Source organism: Crinia signifera, chromosome 8, assembly GCF_055691185.1.
Source record: "Crinia signifera chromosome 8, ASM5569118v1, whole genome shotgun sequence".
Taxonomy (NCBI): Eukaryota; Metazoa; Chordata; class Amphibia; order Anura; family Myobatrachidae; genus Crinia; species Crinia signifera.
This window is the reverse complement of record NC_139224.1, coordinates 49,764,903-49,787,949: the sequence shown is the minus strand read 5'-3', so window position 1 is coordinate 49,787,949 and position 23,047 is coordinate 49,764,903. Positions and strand designations below refer to the sequence as shown.

The 23,047-nt window shown below is 44.8% G+C and overlaps 1 protein-coding gene across 2 annotated transcripts in view; it reads right to left on the bottom strand.

Annotated features, from left to right (window-relative positions):
- Nucleotides 1-23,047, bottom strand: part of PRKCD (protein kinase C delta) — a 74,050-nt gene that overhangs the window by 16,766 nt on the left and 34,237 nt on the right. For both annotated transcript variants that reach the window (XM_083156327.1, XM_083156329.1), the window contains exons 2-8: nt 11,232-11,352; nt 7,658-7,857; nt 7,519-7,579; nt 4,845-5,004; nt 4,617-4,648; nt 3,609-3,694; nt 2,919-3,048 (exon numbers count right to left, since the gene is read on the bottom strand). In XM_083156327.1, the coding sequence (XP_083012453.1) occupies nt 2,919-3,048; nt 3,609-3,694; nt 4,617-4,648; nt 4,845-5,004; nt 7,519-7,579; nt 7,658-7,857; nt 11,232-11,346 (784 nt within the window). In that variant the 5' untranslated portion in view covers nt 11,347-11,352. The remainder of the gene's footprint in view (nt 1-2,918; nt 3,049-3,608; nt 3,695-4,616; nt 4,649-4,844; nt 5,005-7,518; nt 7,580-7,657; nt 7,858-11,231; nt 11,353-23,047) is intronic.

Sequence of the window (23,047 nt, the reverse complement as noted above, 5' to 3'; positions counted from 1 at the left end):
CCTGCTGTCCCTCCCGCGGCCGGCAGTGTCCCGCGGTGAGGGGGGGCTGTTGGGATTCCCCCCTGTCGGCTGCTAAGCGTCTATTCCCGCAGCCAGAGGGCTGGGGGCATGGCTAGAGGCTCACAGAGCCTCTGGGTCATGCCCCCATAGCGTCAAATGGGGGCGTGGCCTCGCAGGAGAGCCGCGAGTATAGGCCACGCCCTGGAATTAGGTCACGCCCCCTCCAAATTTTCACCGCTCCTACGTCCCTCCTCCGGCACATCAAAAGTTGGGAGGTATGCTATAATTCACCTCCCCCCAGGACCATTAATGCGCATTGTGAACCAGTTTTGGGAATCACTGCTCTGAATAGCCCTTATTGAGTGTACAGTAAAATAACACAACATTACTGGTGTTGGTTGCTTTTGGAGTGTGACACACACACCATTTTATTATTAATTTCTTTACTTTAAACATATTTAAAATAATCAGCAGTAGATATGCTTCCTGTGATTTGTAGCTGGAGATGTAACCATATCTAAACACATGCGGTGGACTGGAAGGGCAAAGCCAGAGAGAATAAAGGTGCCCATACACGGTACAATTGCTGGGTGTGATGAGATGCGCGCTCCCGTCACACATCTCAACGCACAGCTCAAAAAGTAAGTGCTGTACATACTTTTTGTACTAGATCTCTTCTCATTGCATTGCAAAACCTATGCGATCTAGTCCAAATGTATACAATAATTGTACTGTGTATGGGCACCTTAAGTCTTTTGTTTCACAGTTGGTATTTTATTACTTTTCTTGTAAATGACCCTTTCCTAACTTTCTATTTATGATTTATCTCATGTGATTTCAGTCTCCCACCTGCGGAGGGTGCTCTCTAGTTGTGACTTTATGTCCAAGGGCAAATTACATTTCAGTACGTACCTAAGGGTTTCGATTTCTACTTAACTTTTGCAAGTCGATGTTTTTTGCTAGTAAAATTCAGTGCTGGGAGAGTGACCCTCTTATGGGGCTGACTTATGAATGGTTTGTAACGGTTTAGCAAAACTGTCTTCCACATTAGAATACCACTGTGCTAGTATCACATCCCTTTCTGCTACAAGGTTCAGAATCAAGTTTAAAGACACATTCCATGTTTGAGGTCATTTACAAATAAACAATGATGCACCTACTAGGGCAATCCCAGCCCGATCAGTTTTTTCTGGCCAAATGGGAATGACATATGGGCCAGATGGTTTAGCATGTACCCATGACTTGTGCACTCCCCTGTTAGTAATGTCTTCTGGTCAGCCCTGCTGCAAGGTCAACCATGCCAAATGCATCGGAAAGTGTTTATGCACTGGCTGATGCAGGGTCCCATCGCCCGCCTGATTGGCCATACTGTTCTCTAGATGCACACAGTACATGAACTGCCTCCTGTTTTATTTTTATGTTTATCTGCACAGTGACTTGGTACAATATTGTACAGACTCTCTGACATTCTATTTCAAAGCAACCCTTAAATTATTGTAACAAACAACCTTCCACCAGACAAGATTGACACATTTGTAGGGAAAAGTAGTCCGTTTAACTTCCACAGCACATGAAACATGTCTTTTCCACAGCAAACATACTGAGTACCTTAACCAAGCACCAGTCCACAAACAGCATACATGATTACAGTCTCTCTATCTCTAGCCCACTGGGCCACCACCCTCTACCGCCTGGCCACTTGCTGGAATCAGGAGCCCTGAGCCCTTGCACTGACACGTGTGACTGATTACTGGAAGTGCTTGCTCCAACACCTGGACTGGATCTGCATGGATGGGATCTCAGGTATGAAATTGCAGGCTATTTCTCTTAGTCCTAAACCCCGATAGTTTTGGCCTGGAGAACCTGAACAACTGTGTCCTGTTCTGCAAACATCCAGGGTGGCATCCGGACTGGACTGATACACAATGTACATTTTTGTATTTTTACCCCCGTGATACTGTTCACAGGGCATGACAATTCCTTGCTTACACGTGTGTAACATTCCATTCAGAGGACAAGGCTTTTGTGTATACAGAAATGAAAAGGGCGCTGTGCTGCAAACACAAAACCAGCCCAGAATCCTGAAGAACCATTATTAAACTTTCTTGGGAGGGGAACAGATTAACCCTGGCCAGACTCAGTGGTGGCACAGACTAACTCCCAGAAAAGTATTCTGATGGCAGGTCAATAAGCAGAGGTAGTGATGTGCAATAAAGGATTCATGCAGAATGGTGGCGCTAATGATGACTGATCCAGCGGTAAATGATGAAGGTTTTGAATGGTGGGGACATAAGAGATTATGTATATAGTGGCAACAGGGACATGAGAAGGAATTATGGACCTGATTCTGGTTCACTTGCAAAAGCTAATTCACACTCTAATGGACAAAACCATGTGCACTGCAGGTGGTGCAGATGTGTCATGTGCAGAGAGTGTTTGAAAAGGACAGTTGGTAGTTGTTTGGCTGGTGTGCAATCTCCTTCCTCTTTCTCTACACTTTGGGGTCGATCCTTTTTGCACCGTAGGGTGCGAAGTGCCGTTCAGGTGCCGTTTAAACGCTGAATCTCGCATGCCTCGCTGGGCCAATTTCGCTTAAAATTGCTTGCACCTCCATAGCACTTTTAAGCAAATTCAGTCCGGCCTAAAGTGCGCCCGGTGAAGCGATGATTCGCGAATCATCCGTACCTAATACGATGGACCCATTTATTCCTTCACCAGGCTTAATACATCTGCCCCTTACTGTAGAGAACAATGAGATGAGTAAAGAGGAGGAGTGGACTGAGTAATGATGATGGAGAACCGGCTGAATGGACCTGACTAGCTAGAGTAAAAGTAGTATGAAATAAAACAATTGAGGAACCAGATGATGGTCACATCCCATTAACAGAAAGTAACAAAACAGAAGTCTGAATACTCACCATCACATTTTAAACCCTGCTTAATCAGACCCCAAAGCAGGCTGCCACAGTGATCACAGAAAGTAGGGCTCTTGTAGTTGTACACTTTGAACCGGTGAGGCATATCAATGTTAAACCGTTCCTTCTGGAACTGCAAAGAAAGAGCCAATAGATATAAACAGATAGCAAGAGCTAATGTAACTTATAGACTAGAGGTCCCCATACATGAATCGAATTCAACTGTGAATACTCTCTTGCTTTGCTGTACCTGTACATCCCGGTAGGCGTGAAAGAGCATGATACATTATAAAGGTGAGTGACTACACAGGTTTGTCCAACAAGCCATCTCTATAGGGTACAGGGCCACCTTATGATTTTCAAGAGAAACTTTTATTTGCAGTTTTTCTCCTCCTTATAATGACTTATACTACCATCAGTCTCTATGTGACTAGCGTACGATGGTCCGTACATATACACGTGTGTACAGATGTGCTTCTTATCTAATCGCATCTGTATAACTGCAGGCAATGATAGACAATCTCTCTACAAATAAAAGAGAAGTGGCTGTAGGGAGAGCAAACCGCACTGCACTACATGTGCTGCAAACCACAAGTACTGAACGCATATTTCTCTGCCAGTCAGTAACATACCTTTAAGTGATATAATAAACAGTAACTGCATTAGATCATCTAAAGAAAACAAAGCGCTCACCATGGTGTCGCGGCTGTTGGCAGCTGTGCCCGTACACCTGCCAATGATCTTGTCGATGCATTTTTTATGTATGGCAGCATTGCACTCTGTAAGCAAGAGAAGAATTTGTGACCATATCAAGAGAAGACTAGTTACATGCTCACAGTGGCGGTTACTATGAGAAGGACAGAGTGCAGCAGCAAGGAGAGAGAGCAAGGGAGAGCAAGTGAGAGAGAGAGAGAGAGAGAGAGAGAGAGAGAATACAAGAGAGGAGTTAAAAGTAACGCAGACAGAGAACCTCTTGGAATGAGAAACAAGGCAAATAGAAGAAAAGAGAATAATGACTTGATCCATAGATCGCATACCTACAGTAGTTAACAAGGGAAAAGTGAGGTAGTTATGAAAAAATAGAATGAGATATTTGACCCAGACAATGTGCACAACTCAAATAAAGTATCATTCCTTCACACGGCCACTTTAACACTCCTATTTGTAGAAATACACATTGACCTACTCTCCTTCCCTGTCATTCTGCCCCTTGCTCTATCCTTGCCAGCAGTTGTCTCATCTCCGTGTAGTGATACCGTCTGCTTGCCCATACACTGTGTACAGGCTCACCAAGTGCCAATTTGCTTCTCTCACTCATGCTTGGTACATCAAGTATTATACCCCTACCCGGTCTGTGATTTGACAATGCGTGTTTTGTACTTATGTAATGGGCTATGGTTTACTAGCATAGGGTGTACTTTATGTATGCTGGGATTTTATGCATTTTAACATTATTTTACATGGTAATGATCTCTTTGTAGGTGTTATGGACACTTGTTGTCACCTCAGAGAATGAGGATAATTCAATTATTTTATAAAATATTTTTTTCACTTATATTAGTAAACAAAAATGTACAATGCAGCATTTAATCGCATTCATTGATCACTTCTATATGACGAAAGTCCTAACACCAATAAGTTACAGAATCTATCAATCAGACTTCAAAGTAGAAATACATATTATATCAGTCATGAACTTACGTCTGCATTTGTATCCTTGTTTGTTCAAGCCCCTGTACAATAGAATGATATAGAGACCAACGTTAATTCACTCTATAAACATGATGCACTCAGAACAATGCTATTTCAATATACAAAAAAGCTTTCAATACAACACTAATGATAAAGCAAAGATAACGCACTTGGAGATTAGTAAAATAAATGGTACACTGATCTGAAGACTGATGATACTGACTGAAGGATCCTTACCACACAAACTCCCTGCAGACGGAGCAGAAAGTTGGCTGAGGAAAAAACATGGCGGTAAATTCATGGTTCTTTATGTAGTGTACTTTGGCCTGCTTGATGGCGCCTCTCCTCCGGTTTATGGTCACCAGGCCTTCATCTTCTCGTACAGATTGTTTGCAATCTGTTAGGAGAAAGTGTAACATAAAAATGAGACTATGCAAGCAGTGGCGAGTCTTGAGTGATAGCAGGTGAGCAAGGGCCAAGTATAAAGGCCCCCATACATTACTGCAACTTGTCTGAGGGTCAATTCGGATCAGGTTTCACTTGAACTCCCCAGCCAGCTCCCAGGGAGTTCTTCCCTTCTGATTTGGCACATATGTGTCATTTTTACATGAATTTATAGCATGTAATTTATGGCATGTAAAAATAGCACGGAAAGGGAAGGGAAATCGCATCCGACTTATCGCGGTTGCTATAAAGCAGGCGCAATGTGGGCTGATGGCCGCAATTCCAATTAATCTTATGGGCAGCAGGCTCAATCTCCGGATCTGATCCAATGCACATGGGGCCGCGCATCGGATGGGATGTCAAACGCATGCGATTTCGCCACTTTCACCAGATTCCTCGTCCCAGAATCGTCGTCAGGCGGAATCGGGTGAAATTGGCCAAAATTGCATAAAGTGTATGGGCACCTTGAAAGAGAACTAAAGGGGGACTCCACCTTCACAGAATTCAAGGCAAACCTGTTTTTTTCCTCCCCCCCCCCCCCTGAATATTGAAAGAGAAGCTCAGATCTGTGCATGACATACAACTGTATCTACCAGAGAGATCTGTCATCATATTCAAGTGCAGCACTGAAGTTAGAGGACCCGTTTACGATTTATCAAGCCAAAGACATAAATGAAGCATAAAATAAAGGAACACAACAGAACTCAAAAGTACAACTAAAACAAATTAGAAGCCTGTGGAAACTAATAGATACAGTAATACACTGCAAAACACAACCATACATTTAACTACATTCAGACAAGGATGGGTCGATGGATTACAAGACAGAATAAATATAGTCTTTAATCAATTATAATAATTTTGTAAATACATGTGTGGATTAAACCCCCTTTAAAATTGCACATGCTTTATCAGCATATCAACATCTAGCTAAAACACCTCAGGCAATATTTGGTTTCATCATTGCAGTCAACACAAATACATAAAAGGCACATACACACTGTACATGACTAATAGACAAGACAACACAATAAAAGCCGTCAGAACACATAAGTGGTAAAGCCATTTCCTCACTGTGAAACCCTCAGCTGGTGCACAGCAGTGACACGCAAGCAGGTAGCACACTAACCCCTCCGGCGTGCAGATGCGGCACCCAGCATGGTAAGTGGTGGCCAATTCCAGCACAGCTATCCTGGGACTGTATGCAGCATAAACACAGTCACAGAGTGTGGACCTGCCCCGTGTAACTGTGTAACTCAGTGAGGGAGGAGGGAAGGACAGACGAGGGCTTTAAAGGAAATCCAGAAAAGGAACAGAGAAGTAAAGATGCACATACACACACACAGGCCTCTCATTTTCTGCAGTTTGCAACGGTGACTACTTGTACTTATGCATACAAGTAAAGGAACACACTATTATTAAAAGCCAAATAGATGCTAATTCATGTTTCTGCAGTCCCTCACAATGCCTGGAGCTGTATATAGTTTATAGTAACTCATAACAAAGGACCAACTGTTTGTTTTTTCTCACCTGCGGAGTCAGGGAAACCAGCAAAAAAAATATTTTTCAATAGGACAGTAATTTGTAAAAAGGAGACCAAAATATCTTTCGGCCATTACAGATCTGTACAATAACTGTATCCACCGCTCCCAACGCCGGACTTAAGTGGCCACAGACAGACCAGGCTACAGGTATAGTATGCAACGCAAACGGACAGTAGAAAAATCTGACAGCTATTTTAGTGCTGGTATGTAGGGTCCACTACAGTGATAAGGGCGACCACTATTGGTCAACAGGTCATAGATCAACACATTGAAAAGGTCGAAATGGCTTAAGACATCAGGATCGAAAGTTAAACGCGAATAATATGCTGACACGGAAAAGGTGGACATTTGTTTTTCAGGTTTTTATTATCTATGTTGTCACGGACAGCGTATAAGTGGACCGCTTCCCTCGCCATTCTTCAGGCACACTATTATATTCTCCATCTATGTCCACTGTTTGGGGAGAAAAAAAAATCATGTTGACCTTTTTCATGTCAACGACATTTTGACCACACCAACCTTTTTCATGTGTCAACCTACTGTATGGCATGTCGATCAATAGTGGTCGACCTATTGACAGTCAACCGCATTCCATGCTAACGGGCCCCCTCTCTATAGTACCAAGGCACAGGCCTGCTACGCTTACTATTAAAATCAAGCCCTGGAGATCTGCATAGACTCGAGATTGGTGCTGATCATGGACCACGCAACCTGGTCTGCTGTACCTGCTGTCAGGAAGAGTGCTGGATCAGTAAGCGGACTGTTGATAAAGGACTGCCCAAACATAAAATGATTACTGCAGAACGCATGCACCGTCCTGTAACCACACACCAGCAGCTGAGCCAGGTACAAGGTGTGAGAACAGAGCTCACACATGACCACCACAAACACTGCACATAGTAATACGCATCTTTATGACATACCTGTGTCCTCCAGGAAGTACTGCACGGACATTAACACTTTGGCCTGGGGTTGCAGGTCCAGCTAGTGAGTGAGAGAAAATGTTAAAAGAAAATCCTATGTAAAAACACTTATACTCGCTCCTTTGTGCAGCCTACATACCCAGAACTCAGACGTGCCATTGCCTTTCTTACAGCGTTCCGCGAGCATCGCTACTCCGACTGTAGCTTCAGAGAGGGGGTCTTCAGCTGCCTTCATCAGCACAATCTGAATCACGCGCCCCTCGTAAATGTGAGCGTCAAATTTAGACTTCCAATCTGGGTACATTGTTGGCTTTTTCTGGACCAGTGTTTTTCCCCTCTCTGTAAAATGCAGGGGGGAGTGTAATATAAAGTCAGTATGGGTTCGCTCACTGATTGTCATGTGTAGGAACTAGAACCAGGAATGCTGCATTTTATCAGGAAACCATATTAGACAGCAAAATGCTGGGATACATAGAAACATATATAGCTATATCCACATACCCTGCTGTCTAGTATAGACAATGGTCATTATGACCTGCAAATCTACACTGTGTGCAAGTGGTCATTCCAGGAATGAAATGGATAAACACAAAAATCTTTATTTAAATATTACAGACTCTTCAATCTAGGAGCAGGGCACTGACAAGTGGGGAAAGAAGAATTTAATTTTAAAGGGTAAAAAACATTAGGTCTAAAATAATCAATTATTTCATTTCTGGCGCTCCACATTAGATAGCCATGATCTTCTATGAGTACAAGATGGTCTCCACGTGCAGTATGGTTTTCACCGACTGCAAGCTGCTTTTGGGAAGGAAGCACTGTCCTAAACCACTGTGGTTGAGTGACTTGTAGAATTTTGATACGAGACACAGTCCCAGGGAGATGATAAGCGCTAAGGCAGACCTGTTTCCACCATCACCAAGGACAATGCTGCTGCCAGCTGGGCCATACTGGAGGTGGATGCCAAGGTGACATGGCTCAGTTGGTGAAGGAGATAGGCATCTCATTGGGATCCACCCACTTGATACATCACAATAAAGCTTGGCATGGGCAAGGTTTCTGAATGCTGGGTGACTTTTCAGCTGACTAAAGAACAGAAAGACTTGGTGTCACAGCATGCTGGTCAGGTTTGATGGTGGTCACTCAAACTCTATCTTGGAGATCCTCAGTGGGGATGAATTCTGGATCTTTAGTTTTGACCCAGATGCTATACAGTGGTCCCACTGGACTCCAGTTGGAGGTGAGCTGCCACATAAGTTCTGAAGTAAGCACAGTGTGGCCAATAAGATGGGGGCTTCTTTTATGGGCAGACGGCTCATGTAGCTACCATAACAAGTATGCAGCAATACACAGTCACTAAAATGCCAACAAATACCTGCCAAAAAAGACTGGACGCCATTTCCAGGCACTGTCCAAGAACATGCGATCATGGTGCCCTTCAGCATTATGACAATACACCTGCCTACAAGTCCAGGGAAGTGGTGGATTGTCTGTCCCATGACCCTATCCAGGAACTTGGTGATCCAGAGTACAGTCCAAACCTGTCCGCCTTTCACTTCTTCATGCTCCTACATTTCAACCAGCACGTAGACATCCTTGCTGCAGACCGGTCTAACTGCTTCACCAACTTTGCATAAACTCCTCTAGTGTACTTTGAAAAAAATGAATGTTCACTTTGTCTGTAAATATAATACTATTTGTGCATCCAGAACCTTATTGCAGCAGTAGGAATTCAGTGAAGAAACTGGTATGTTGTGAAGAGATGTCCCGTGTAGTCTCTCTGAGGACGCATGTACATTTCATTTACGTATGCCTGATAAATCCTTACAAATTCTCAGTGATAATGATAATCAGTGGTGGATTTCCCGCTAGGCCTGCGCCTAGGGATGCAACTTGCCGGAGTCAAAAAGCAAACTCCCCTTCCCACATCACAGCTGCTGGTGATTATCCAGGGAGCAAGGCCACCCACCATTGCTCAGATAAAAAAAAGTCATGGTAGCTTGAAGAGGCACCTATGAGCGTAGAAGACTCCAGCCGTGGGTGACTGTATTCCTTCACTGCCAGTGCCCAGTGTGAGCTGATGACCCCAGCAGCATCACACATGTGATGTAGCAAGACAGGAGAGGAGAACCGTTGCAGCACTATACAGTGTGTAGAGGAGGAGTCAAGGAAGCTGCCCAAGAAACAGGAATTGCAGAGGCAAGGAATGAGGAACCTACTGAAGGGGGTGGGCACATATCCTATACTACACAGAGGGGGAGGCACATTGCACTGTATATGATAGACTGGGGGAGGCACACAATTTGCTATAGTTCTCACTAGTTAAATGATTGTCCCATAGACCACATACTACTAACATCAACATTTTACCTAAATCTCCTACAATATGTGACATCTCTTACCAAAACTCTGAATAACTGCATACTCTTATAGACCTCGTCAGAAGCTACATTTTATTTCTGAGAGTTAAGCTTTTTTTTTTTTATACATTTTTATTTATCCAAATATCAACAGTGACAAAAGACAACATGCAATATGGGAAACACACATCATAGAAGGAGCATCAATAAAACATGGCAGCAGAGAGCGGCTGCAGGAGAACCTGCGGTGAACAGGAAGCACTGACCCGCATTATGACTCTGCTGGATATGAAACCTTAAAAGACCTGTGAGAGTCTCTTATAAGTCTAACAAGTGTGAACTACAGCTCCCAGATTTGTGGATATTTAGGGAGGATTACTTAGAAAGGGAAGTAATATATTCCACTGAAGAGACATAGCAATTTCTATTTATGAGTGTACCATGGGTAGGCGAGATGGGAAACTTCCAGCTTCTGGCTATAAGCAAGTTGGCAGCATTATACATTATTTAGTCATTAAAAGGCATTACCCGCTGGAGCAAAAGAACCAGGGGTCACTAGGTACTGTAAAGGGCCAAAACAATGTGCCAAACCCTTTGCCTTTTGGGACATTACCACCAAACTAAACGTCTGTGACTACCTCATCTCTGTTCCTTCAGCATTACTCTATACCAGGGCTGGGCAACAGTGGCCCTCCAGCTGTTGATGAACTACACATCCCAGGTTGCTTTGCATTAGTTTTGCTATGTGGCCATGCTGAAACTGATGCAAGGCATGCTGGGATGTGTAGTTCATCAACATCTGGAGGGCCGGTGTTGCCCAGCCCTGCTTTATACCCTTGAAGGCTAACCTTGACACTTCAGCTGTTGTTGAACTACACATCCCAGCATGCTCTGCTTCAGTTTTGCTATTTGGCCATGCTAAATCTGATGCAGAGCATGCTGGGATGTGTAGTTCAACAACAGCTGTATTGTCAAGGTTAGCTATCAAGGCTCTATACCAGTGTGTATCTACCTTGGATAATTTCTCATAGTTTTAAACTGTGACTTATCTGGGTATGTTCCTCCGCCATGTGGGTCTTAAACATAGGAGTTGTTCACAAATAACTCCAATCTCAGGGTGGGAAAAGCCACCTTTGCTTCAGGGCTGCTCTGGATAATTCCTGATACCTACATTCCTTTATTAGGGAATGCCTGCCAAGAGCAATATAATAAATCAACGTTCTTGTCACAACAGAGACCTAAAAGGTTTGGAAAAAGGCCATCCGCACCTTCAAGACTGCCTGGCATAAAGCAATAAAGCCCAGACACACAAAATATAGGTGTTCATACATAAAGGATCTCCTATCCGCTCACCTGTACTCAGGGATTCCTTCACCTTTACTGCACAGAATGGCTGACATTGTTCAGATTGTCCTGGCATAGGTCCCAACTCAAAAGAGTTAAAGGCAATCCTCAGGAATGGAGCCATGGTGATCTGCAAACAGGAACACAAGAGACCCAGGCAAGATAAGTTATGGTATTCAAGGGAATAGGCAAATGAATAAGATACATTATAATATACACATAGCATAGACATTTTTACACACATATTGTACACACACACACAATGTATATAAAAATAGAATTAAAATCTATAATCTGAATATTAATAGACAAAGAGGTAAGTTGGTCCTGCTCACAAGTTTACAATAAATAGGAATAATCCAAATACTCTGTAAACGTCCTGAATCCGTTTAGCAGACACAGGAAACCGCTGTACTTCACACATCCTCTGCTAAATACAGCCTGTCTCCTGCCACCAGGGGTGCGTCAGGTGATTGACATTGGATGGGGAAAGGTTTACTCTGGACAGGTTCCTAATGGATACACGAGTGCCTGCTTTAAATCTGCAGGAATGAAAGGTTCACCATTCACTGTGTATACAGCAGCATACACAGAACAGTGACAGTCAAATGAAGGATCAACACACTTATTGCTGGTCAGATCCTAATGTCAGATCATCATTATTTATATTACTAAATCCCAGGGCTACTTCTGGTATTTCTGACCTGTCATTTGCTGGACTTGTTATATGTTGTTACATAAATAAGCAGCATCGCAATAATTAGACAGATTGCTTCTGCAGCAATGGCCTATGGGAACGAGGCATGGAGATGGCTACGGGACACTGCGGTGAGGGAAGCGCTGTGGCTCTATAGGGGACACATAATGGAGAGCAGGCGTGCTGGTAGCTGGGAATGGAGGAACCACATGGAATCCAATGAGAGCTGTGAGGAGCGATATGCTGGACAGGTATGGGTCGACAGTCAAAGGGTCAGGACATAAAAAAGGCCGACATACATTAGGCCAACATGGTCGACACAAGCAAAAATTTGACATGGGAAAAGGTCAACATGAGTTTTCATATTTTTGAATGTCTATGAAAACATAGACACCGTATAAGTGTACCAAGCCCCATGGCATGGCTCGTACTTTGTGCACGGTGCCTCGTTGCACTCAGCAAACTATTTTAGTCTCTGTCTATACCCACTGGGATGGTAAAGTAGGAACAAGTCGATAAAAAAAAAAAAAGAAGAAAAACCTTATGTCGACATTTTTCACGTGTCGACCTTTCACAGCACAAAACATGTACCTACTTTAAATAGGCCCCAATGCAGGCATGTCCAAACTGTGGCCCTCCACCTGTCGTGAAACTACACATCCCAGCATGGATTGCCATAGTTTTAGCATTCCCTAAACTGTGGCAAGGCATGATGGGACTTGTAGTTTCACAACAGCTGGAGGGCCATAGTTTGGACATGCCTGCCCTAATGTGTCTGTGTGTAAATGTATTACAGTCTCCCAGGGCAGAAGCTGATGTGGGTGAATTAAAACATAAAAATAATAATTGTATTATTATCATACTCCCATATGTCACACATTATTATATAATAGAGCCTCTCGCCCCTAAGCAGAAATGCTCTAACATCCTCCGCCCCTTACATCCGGCTACCACATCGATTCTAATTGCATAAGCTCTAACATATGCGAATAGTATTGCACAGGGCAGTTCTTGTGATCAGAGCTGCCCTGTGTGAAACAGCCGGCGCGGAGTGAGCGGGTTCCGACTGCTCCGCCCCTCCTCCTGTGCTCAGCAGCCTGCTGCTCAGAGGGCTGCAAGGACTGCTGGGCTCCTCCTCCTTCCTGCACCCGGAAGGTACCAGGGAGGTGGAAGTCACTGGTCCGGGCAGCACAGCAGGAGGCTGCCTGGACATCAGATGAGGGGGGCTGCAAGGGCCGGTGGGGGTCATGAAGAGAAGCCCATAGGCTTCTATGGGGTATCGCCAGCTTTTGCTGGCAGTATCCCCTGCGGCAGTAACCCAGCATGCGGATTTTAGTGCTTGCAATTTTATCGCATTTTTGCTTTATAGCCCTAGATCTGGGTTGGGTAAAAATAGGCCACCAGGCAATTAGGTGATTTCACAAGATTTTAGCTTGTCTTAAGTACTTGGTAGCACCTCCTAAAGTTTAAGACAGGGCATGCATTGGTGGCATCACTTATGACATTGCAAGGCTGCAGGTGTAGAAGAGATAGGACAGAGGGCTAGATGTATTAAGCAGTGATAAGGGAGGAGAAGTGATAAAGTGCCTGGTACTTTATCACCGGCCAATCGGCTCCTGACTTTTAAGTTATAGGCTGGGTTTAAAAAGGGAGAGTTTGGAGCTGATTGGCCGGTGATAAAGTACAAGGCATCTTATCACTTCTCCTCCCTTATGATGGCTTCATACATTTACCCCAGAGCAAGAGAGCTAACAGTGGTTCAGACTACCTGCAGCTGCAGAAGGTATGCAGTCAGTGGAAAGACAACAAGTTCATGCTTGACATAGGCAAGGTTGACAATCAAAAGGTTGACATGAATTTTTCATGGTCCTTTTTTTAAAGGTGCTTTTTTACACTTTAGGTACTTGTGTATTTTGGCGGCGCCCATCGCATTGCATACCATAACGCATACGATGGTATGCGATGCGACGCGATATCGTACGATAGTGCATGATGGCATACAATTTTGAAATTGTATGCCATTGTACATGGCATACGATGCCATACGATGCCATACGATGCGATGCGATTAAACATTGTATAAGCACCCTAATGTGTGCTTATACAATGTTAAGCACCCAAATGGGTGCTTACAATGTTAAATGCACCCCCACGCCACCCCCCCGCTATAAACGTGAACCCGAAGCGTGGCGAGCGCAGCGAGCCCGCGAGGGGCGGCGGTACGCGTCCTACGACCTTTTCATACCCCCACTATCCACCTCGGCGTGGAGTTGAGAATAGAATAGTGTGGCGAGCGCAGCGAGCCACCGAGCCCGAAGCGTGGCGAGAGCAGCGAGCCCCGCGAGGGGACGCGGATACCTGTGAAGCCCGCGAAGGGTCGCATTTACCTGTGAAGGTATCCGCGTATGCTCGCCACGCTTCGGGCTCGGTGGCTCGCTGCGCTCGCCACACTATTCTATTCTCAACTCCACGCCGACGTGGATAGTGGGGGTATGAAAAGGTCGTAGGACGCGTACCGCCGCCCCTCGCCACGCTTCGGGTTCACGTTTATAGTGGGGGGGTGGCGTGGGGGTGCATTTAACATTGTAAGCACCCATTAGGGTGCTCAAAAGCACCCTTTAGGGTGCTTATACGATTTTTGATCGTATAGGGGGTCAAAATCGCGTCGCATCGCATGCCATCGGGTGCATGGCATACGATGCGATGCGTTCGACGGACATCGGGGGCGCCGCCAAAATACACAAGTACCACACTTTACTATCCAAGTGGGGATAGAGTGGGAATATAATAGTGTGCCAAGGGCAGCGAGGCACAGTGCCCAAAGCATGGTGACTGCAGAGAGCCATTCGAGGGGAGACACAGTGAATATATACGGTGTACATGTTGACGTAAGATTACAGAGACACCAAAAATTCATGAAAAACTCCTGGCGACCTTCAACGTGGGTCTTAAATCCCGGCACTCCGACCCTGTTCTTGACTAGGGTTGGAGTGCAGGGATTGTAGACCCGTGTTGACCCTTTCACACCACCGAAAAACCCATGTTGTTCAGCAAATTACCAGGTTGAAAAGCTTTAACCCGGTAATTTGCAGGTGGTGTGAATGAGGTCCAGCTGCACCTGGTAATTGCCGGGTGGCCGGTAACCAAAGGGCAGAACGCAGGTACTGTATCTAGTGCTGGGTATACATATACCTACAGATTTATCTGTCCAATGTATATGGTGGGAACAAAAATCTGGAGCATGTGAGAAAAACTAATGCTCCCAAACAAATGAAAAACAGACAAAGGTCATACACACAAATTGGTTAAGTCCATTTGATTAAACAAATTTATATGAACAATAGTTTTTGTCCATTTTCGAGGGTTTGGGAGAGAATGGTTGATTGTCATATGCTCCCATATATTACCAGATTTTTGTTCCCGGCACAGATTGGACAGCTAAATCTGTAGGTGTGTACCCAGCTTAATTAACATTTTCTCCAGATGTATGCAAGGCTAATTATTGTAAATAATACTTATTGCACAGCTCTCCACTCCACACTTTGCAAACATTGTCAAGTGACCCTTCAGCTGAAACTTATACCCCTTTCACACCAGCCTAAATTCCCGGGTTGAGTCCGGGAACAACCTGGTACCAGCGCTGGTGTGAAAGGTTCCCGGGACAAATTACAGGGCTAATTTGCCGGCAATCCAACCCTGCTAGGTAGCAGGGTTGTTCCAGGGTTCAACCTGGGGACCTGGCTGGTGTGAATGTGGTAGGGTATATTTACCCGGGTTGCCGGTCCTCGGTGTACTGTCTGGCCGGGAATGGACGCAGGCGGGGGGCGCAAATGATGGGACAGGCGGTGGAGGATGTTGACACAACTCTCCGGCGGCAGCGAGGGCGCCGGAGAGCTGCGTCATCTTCATCCGCCGCCTTTCCCGTCATTTGCGCCGCCTGTGTGGATCCCGGACCAGCAACCGGGGTGAGTATTCTCACCACCTTCTGTCCACCTCCGCCGCCATCCCGCCGACTGCCTGCCTCCTCCCCACCTCCTTCTGGCCTCCTTCCCGCCCCCTTCACTCACCAGAAAATGCAGGGACTTTTCTGGTGTGAATGGGTCCAAACCCGAGAATGTACCTGCTTGTCCCTGGAACTGAATTCCCGGGTTTGTCCCTGCATTTCTGGTGTGAAAGGGGTATAATAGGCTTAGATCATTTCTCAGAGCTCATGGGACACGATTGCTGAAGCATTTCTCTATTACAGATATGCTACAATGCAAAAAACAAACAAACAGATGAACCAAGCGATAGTTACATATAGATGCAGCAGTCTCTTCGAATATTAGCATTCTGCAGCTTCCCTGACTAGCTCTTCGGTGAGACAGTAATTAGGTAACACAAGTCTACAATGCAGAATTGCTTAGAATAGGGCCATGACTAATCTCTCTTGATTGTCCTGGGTACAGGGATGTCCCAGGTTTATTATCAGCAATAAACATTCTATTAACTCCAGTGGAAATCCGACGTTTCAACAGTTCATAGCTAAAACAAAGCCAATACAAGATTTAGACAGTGGACGGAGCTGGCGATTATGGCATCCGATTTATACCCCTTTCACACAGAAAATGAAATACCCGGGTGAAGCAGTTCCACCCGGGAATTTCATTAAATACATGGGTCCTTTTTCTGTGTGAAAGGGCACACCCGTGTCGTAAATCCCGTGTCTCCGACCCGGGAAATGACCAGGGTCGAGGACACGGGATTTATGACCCGTGTTGACCCTTTCACACAGAAGAAATACCCGTGTTATTCAGCAAATTACCAGGTAGAAATTTTCAACCCGGTAATTTTGTTCTTCTGTGTGAAGGGGGGTCAGGCTGCTCCCGGCAAATTGACACGGCATTTGAAATGCCGTGTATTTGCCGGGATTTTCAGACTTTTCTGTCTGAAAGGGGTATCAATAATCTATACCTAACTGCAAGGATGCCGATGTATCCAGGGCAGATATAGTACTGTGCTCTGCTGTCCTGCCTGACCTCATGCTATATTTACTAATAGTAGTATAACGTAATAGTTTACTTTTTTTTTTGTGCATTTCAAATATTCATTTTTAATAAAGGGCAATTTATACCCCTTTCACACAGAAAATGAAATACCCGGGTGAAGCAGTTCCACCCGGGAATTTCATTAAATACACGGGTCCTTTTTCTGTGTGAAAGGGCACACCCGTGTCGTAAATCCTGTGTCTCCGACCCGGGAATTGACCAGGGTCGAGGACACGGGATTTATGACCCGTGTTGACCCTTTCACACAGAAGAAATACCCGTGTTATTCAGCAAATTACCGGGTAGAAATTTTCAACCCGGTAATTTGTTCTTCTGTGTGAAGGGGGGTCAGGCTGCTCCCGGCAAATTGACACTGCATTTGAAATGCCGTGTATTTGCCGGGATTTTCAGACTTTTCTGTCTGAAAGGGGTATTAGAGAAGTTTGATTAGGAAGATAGAAAATGTATTGTGCAGTTGTTCAAAATTACAATATAGGATCAATTTCAGAAAAAAAAATCTTTAAAACCTACAATTTAGGGATATTACTTAAGAGAATGCAATATTCTAGTTATCAAAGATACCAGCCCACTGAATTTCATTTTGGACTGTTCCTGTTATCATTGAGGCATAACTGTTGCAATATATTGCACTGCACCTCACACGTGTGCTTTGTTGTGCATTGTCATTTTGGCTCCCCACAGCTTCTGTGGTACGCTGGATGTAGTTTGGTACAGGCATTTCCATGTACTGTATGACATAAGTAGATCCATTTTGTTTGCCAGCAGCTGCTATACAATGAGTGTCTGACAAAGCAGCACAACAACAACAACATGTTGAGTGCAGCAACAAGCTACACTAAAGGGTAGTACGAACTGGTTGGAGGCTGGGCGATTTTGACTAAGTGATTCTGCTTAGTCCAAATTGCCCAGTCGCTGACGGAGATATCATCCAATCACCCCGTGTGTACAAAGCTTAAGAAGATTTATTCCAAAAAGATCATTTTCATTCATAAACCATTCCTTTAAAAGACATTATAAATCTGAAAATTACAACTATTGTATGTGAGAGCCCAGTCTACAGGGTTGGGATTTTTTTTTTTTTTTTTTTTTTTAGATCAGAAGACAAAAATGTATAAAAAGCTGATTTAGCCCGCATGCAGTACCTGATCAGTCGCCACTGATCACCGAAATCAGACTGCACACGTGCCGGGGATGCAATGCGAGCGATCACATCTAACTCCATCCTAAAGTTCAGTAATGTCTTCAACTAGTCTTGTTTCCTGTGTCACATACACAGGGGCGAATTTAGGGGTCAGGCCGCCCCTAGGCACAACATTTTTGGCCGCCCCCCCCTATTTTAACACAATCATTATTAAGGTATAAGTCTATATATATATATATATATATATATATATATATATATATATATATATATATATATATATATATATATATATGTGTATGTATGTATGTATGTATGTATATATATATATATATATATATATATATATATATATATATATATATATATATAGATTACATACAAATTTTACTGTAGCCCACCTCAAAAAAATGTAAAGCAGTCTGGACTGCTAACTGTATGGAGGACCCAGACAGAGGGAGGGTGAATTAACTTTATGTGCAGACTCAGTCAGTCTCTCTCACACTGACTGACTGACTGCAGGGAGGTTCGCGCTGCTAAGCCTAGTTGCTTTCCCTGCCGGCGGCAGTGAGCCAGAGCAATTCAGCTTAGCTCACCCAGCGGCAGAGTCGGACGTGCAGGGGGACCGTCGGAGATAGCCGGTGATGTACACTGCATGGCAGAGCGAGTGGGCAGTGGCGGGTGATGAGCGGCACTGCCGCCGACATATGATGAATCATGTTGGCGGCGCCGCCGCTTGTCACTTGCCGCTGCCCACCCGCTCTGCCATGCTGCTATTTAAAAGAATGTCAGCCTGCTGTGCCGCCCTTAATTGGTGCCGCCCTGAGGCCCGTGCCTCACGGGCCTAGGCACAAATCCGGCCCTGCACATACATCTTCTAGATCATTGAGAAGCAAAATACTTCCTAGTGTTCATTCTAGCACCCTGCATTGTAAAACACACACATGCAGTTCCTCTTCACTGCCTGGGGTGTCACTCTCTGCTGTGGTGCTTCTACCACAGTGTAGTCTGTATTTTAGCACTGATATACAGACCAGACCTGTGCTGAAAGCACCACAGCAGAGAGCGACACCCCAGGTAGGGAAGAGGAACTGCACATGTTTGGTAAGATGCAGGGTGCTAGAATGAACACTACAACAACTTTTCAACCATGAGGTTTATTACACCTTTGTTTAACTGTATAATCAGAGCCAAATTAAGGAGGGGGGCCTGGGGATCAATACCCCTGGGCCCCCCTGTCTGAAAGTGCACCCGCTGCGTGGCACTGTGACTGATCAGTGCAATGCACACCACTGACAGTGCCGCTCCCAGTGCAGCGTGAGGGAGCGCTGGTGTGGCACTGCCAGTGGCTGTGCAGAATAAAGATGCTGCTGTCACTGTGCAGCCGCTGGAAGGGCAGTACACACAACGGAGATCAGCCTGTGTGAAAGTGTTGGAGCTGGGAAGGCAGACGCACACGCTGCTAAATATTAAACATACCAAGTGCATGGGTGGGTGGAGAGAGGCTGCCTGGGCTGGTTGCCACTGTCAAATATGGCTGCTGGTCCTGTAGGAGGGCTGCTGCACATGCCCAGATGCAGCAGCTCCTCCCATGGGCCTTTGCGGAGTCTGATTTTATGTTCCACCACAAAGTAGAAAGTGAAGGGGTAGCCTTATAGCCGGCATACAATATGTATTCAAAAAGTAAAATGAAGCCTGGTTGCCTCCAAACAGAACGCCTGGCATTCATAGCAAAGAGTTCAGTCTTTGACTCATACGTCAAAAGAAGTTTGTTTCTTACTAATGGTCTGGTGCATTTTGGCAACTCCAGGTGGGCTGCCATGTGCTATTATATGAAGGAGCGGCTTGTCTGGCCTGATTGGTGGATTGCTGCAGAGATGGTGGTCTTTCTGGAAGGTTCTCCTCTCTCCACAGAGGAATGCTGTAGCTCTGACAGAGAGACCATCGGGTTCTCTCTCCCCAGATCATTTTAGATGACCAGCAAGCTCTCGGAAGAGCCCTGGCGGTTTCAAACTTCTTCCATTTACAGATGACGGAGGACATTGTGCTCATTGGGACCTTTAATGCAGCAGATATTTTTCTGTACCCTTCCCCAGATTTGTGTCTCAAGACAATCCTGACTCAGAGGTCTACAGACAATTTCTTTGATGTCCTGCTTGATTTGTGCCTTTCTAAATCATGTCCAATTAACTGAATTTACCCCAGGTGGACTCCAATTAAGCTGTAGGAATGTCTCAAGTATGATCAGTGTAAACATGATGCAACTGAGATCAATTTTGAGCTTCATGGCAAAGGCTGTGAATACTCACCAGGGAGGCGAGGAGAGTTACATGCTCTTCGCTGGAGGTGGAGGAGTAACATGCTCTTCGCCGGAGGGGAAGGAGTTACATGCTCTTCACTGGAGGTGGAGGAGTAACATGCTCTTCGCCGGAGGGGAAGGAGTTACATGCTCTTCGCTGGAGGTGGAGGAGTAACATGCTCTTCGCCGGAGGGGGAGGGGTTACATGCTTGTCATGTGGTACTTGTTTGATGCCAGAGTGCTGCAGGCACACAGCGCTCCTACAAACTGCACTTCCAGGTAGCGCTGGTGCTCTGCACTCCCCTGACAGATGCTAGAGGTGCAGGATCCCAGCTCCTGTCCTTAGGTGCAGAGAAGGAAGGAGGAAAGGGGGTTGCGGTGTGCCCTCTCCTCATGGAGCTTGTGCTCCACCGAAGTTGCGCCCTTGGTTGTAGTTGATGATATCTCCAGATTGAGCTGCATGTACAGATGACTGGGGGCATCACTAGCAATATAGAGAACACACACTGAACGATTTTAAGAATTTTTCGTAATGAAAGGTCTTATCAGTGGACAAATATTGCCAGCAACACTGTAATAATATTGAAAAGTCTTTAGCATATTGGAAAACAAATGGTGTACTTAGTGCCATCTACTGGTGGCATTCAGCAAAGCACTGATGTTTACAATGTTTGCACGCTGCACAGCAGGTAATAGAAACATAGAATTTGACGGCAGATAAGAACCACTTGGGCAATCTAGTCTAGTGGTAATAGAATGAGTAAAAGGACTGTGTCATAGTATTACAGAAGCATTGTTACCCCACACAGGAATGTATTCAGGCGGGAAGCAAGAAAACCTTACAAACACTACAATGCTCAGTAAGAACATCTATATAAATAAACAGGGGTGGGATCCTGGGGTGCACACCGGTAACGAGAGGTATGACCCTGCGGAGACCTTTCAGTAGTACTGGATACAAAGACAAGGTTGGAGGTTTTATTAATAATAATCATTGAAATAAAATTTTGCATTTTTAGCGAGGTTCTTTGCATAATTATGGCCATAAGTAATGGCTTGCCCACGGCGTCCAGGTGACTCGCCCGACTAATGAGGTCACATGAGGGCAAGCCATTACTTATGGCCATAACTATGCGAAGAACCTCGCTGTAGCAGGTAGGATCTGTAAAACGACCAGCAGTGATGCGGATCGGATCTAAACACGCCAAAACATGCCCAATTTACCTACAAGCAATCGGAAATTGGACTGAAATTGGGGAAATGAGGCCAAATTATTCTGGTGTGTACCCTATAGTAGATACAGGAAAAATGGGCAAAAACAGAAGGATATGAGCAACTTAAACAAGGGCCTAATTAGGATTGCTAGATGATGAGGTCAGAGCACCTCCAGAATGGCAGGTCTGGGGTGTTCCCGGTATTAAGTGGTTAGTACCTAACAAAAGAAGCCGAAGGAAGGACAACCAGTGAAGCGAGATAGAGTCATGGTGCCGAGGGCTCATTGATGCACTTGGTAAGTGAAAGCTAGCCCACCTGGTTCAATCCCACAGAAGAGCTGCTGTACCACAAATTGCTGAATAAGTTAATGCTGGCTAGGAGAGAAAGGTGACAGAACATATAGTGCATCACATATTACTGCATATAGGGCTACGTAGCCCATGCTGGTCCCCTGTTCACCATCAAAAGCTCCTATATTAGGGTGCCGGATAACTCTGACAGTCTGGATTCTGACAATCATTAGTCCGACATCAGAATCCCAACTGTTAAATGCCTAGCAGTTGGGATCCTGACTGACGGGGACTAGTCTCCCTCATGGGGGTCCACGAGAATGATATATCGTACACATTCCATTGTGTGCATAGCCAATCATGTTCTCCTGACGCGTGTACAGCAGTGCGATATATGGTACCATCGGCTGGGACATACATCCTCATAATGTGTACCCAGCCTCCAAAGCAAGAGCAAATTTGATCCTTGGCAGAACCATACATTTTTTTCCTTCTGTATGTAGGGAAATTACAGCCTTCTTTTACATGTAGGTCAGGAGCACTGGGCACATTTATTTTCGCATTGTGTATAGAGCCAAGCAATAACAGACACCTTCCTAACTCTAAAAGGGGCATTCAATTCCTTGTGATGGCTGCAATATACTTCTCGAACACTTGGGAAAAGAACAGGCAGACCGACAATATTTGGTAGAACATCCCAAAGAATTGAATTATCCCGTAAATCTGTACATTTTAAATGTTTCTCTACACAGTTACACTAATTATATGTCAAGTGTTTTTTTCCCAGGGGTTGCCAACATCTGTGAGATGTTCAAAATATCCGTAAAAATTGCCAGCGTCCCTCACATTTGTTATTTGAATTTAAATAAAAAATATTGAATTAAAAAAAGATGATATTTCCTGTTTATAAGGTAAACATTACAGGTCATTATGATGAATGAAAATGTTTGCTTGTCAATTGTCACACCACAAAATCGCTTGGCACTCAAACGGTTAATAAGGAAGTTTTGCAGGCACATATATATGCCCCAGATAAAGAAATAGAGGACTGTCATTTTTAACTGTTTGCAAATTAAAGTGCATTACTTGAGTAAACACTGACACATGGGAGTATTTTTCTAACACACACACACAC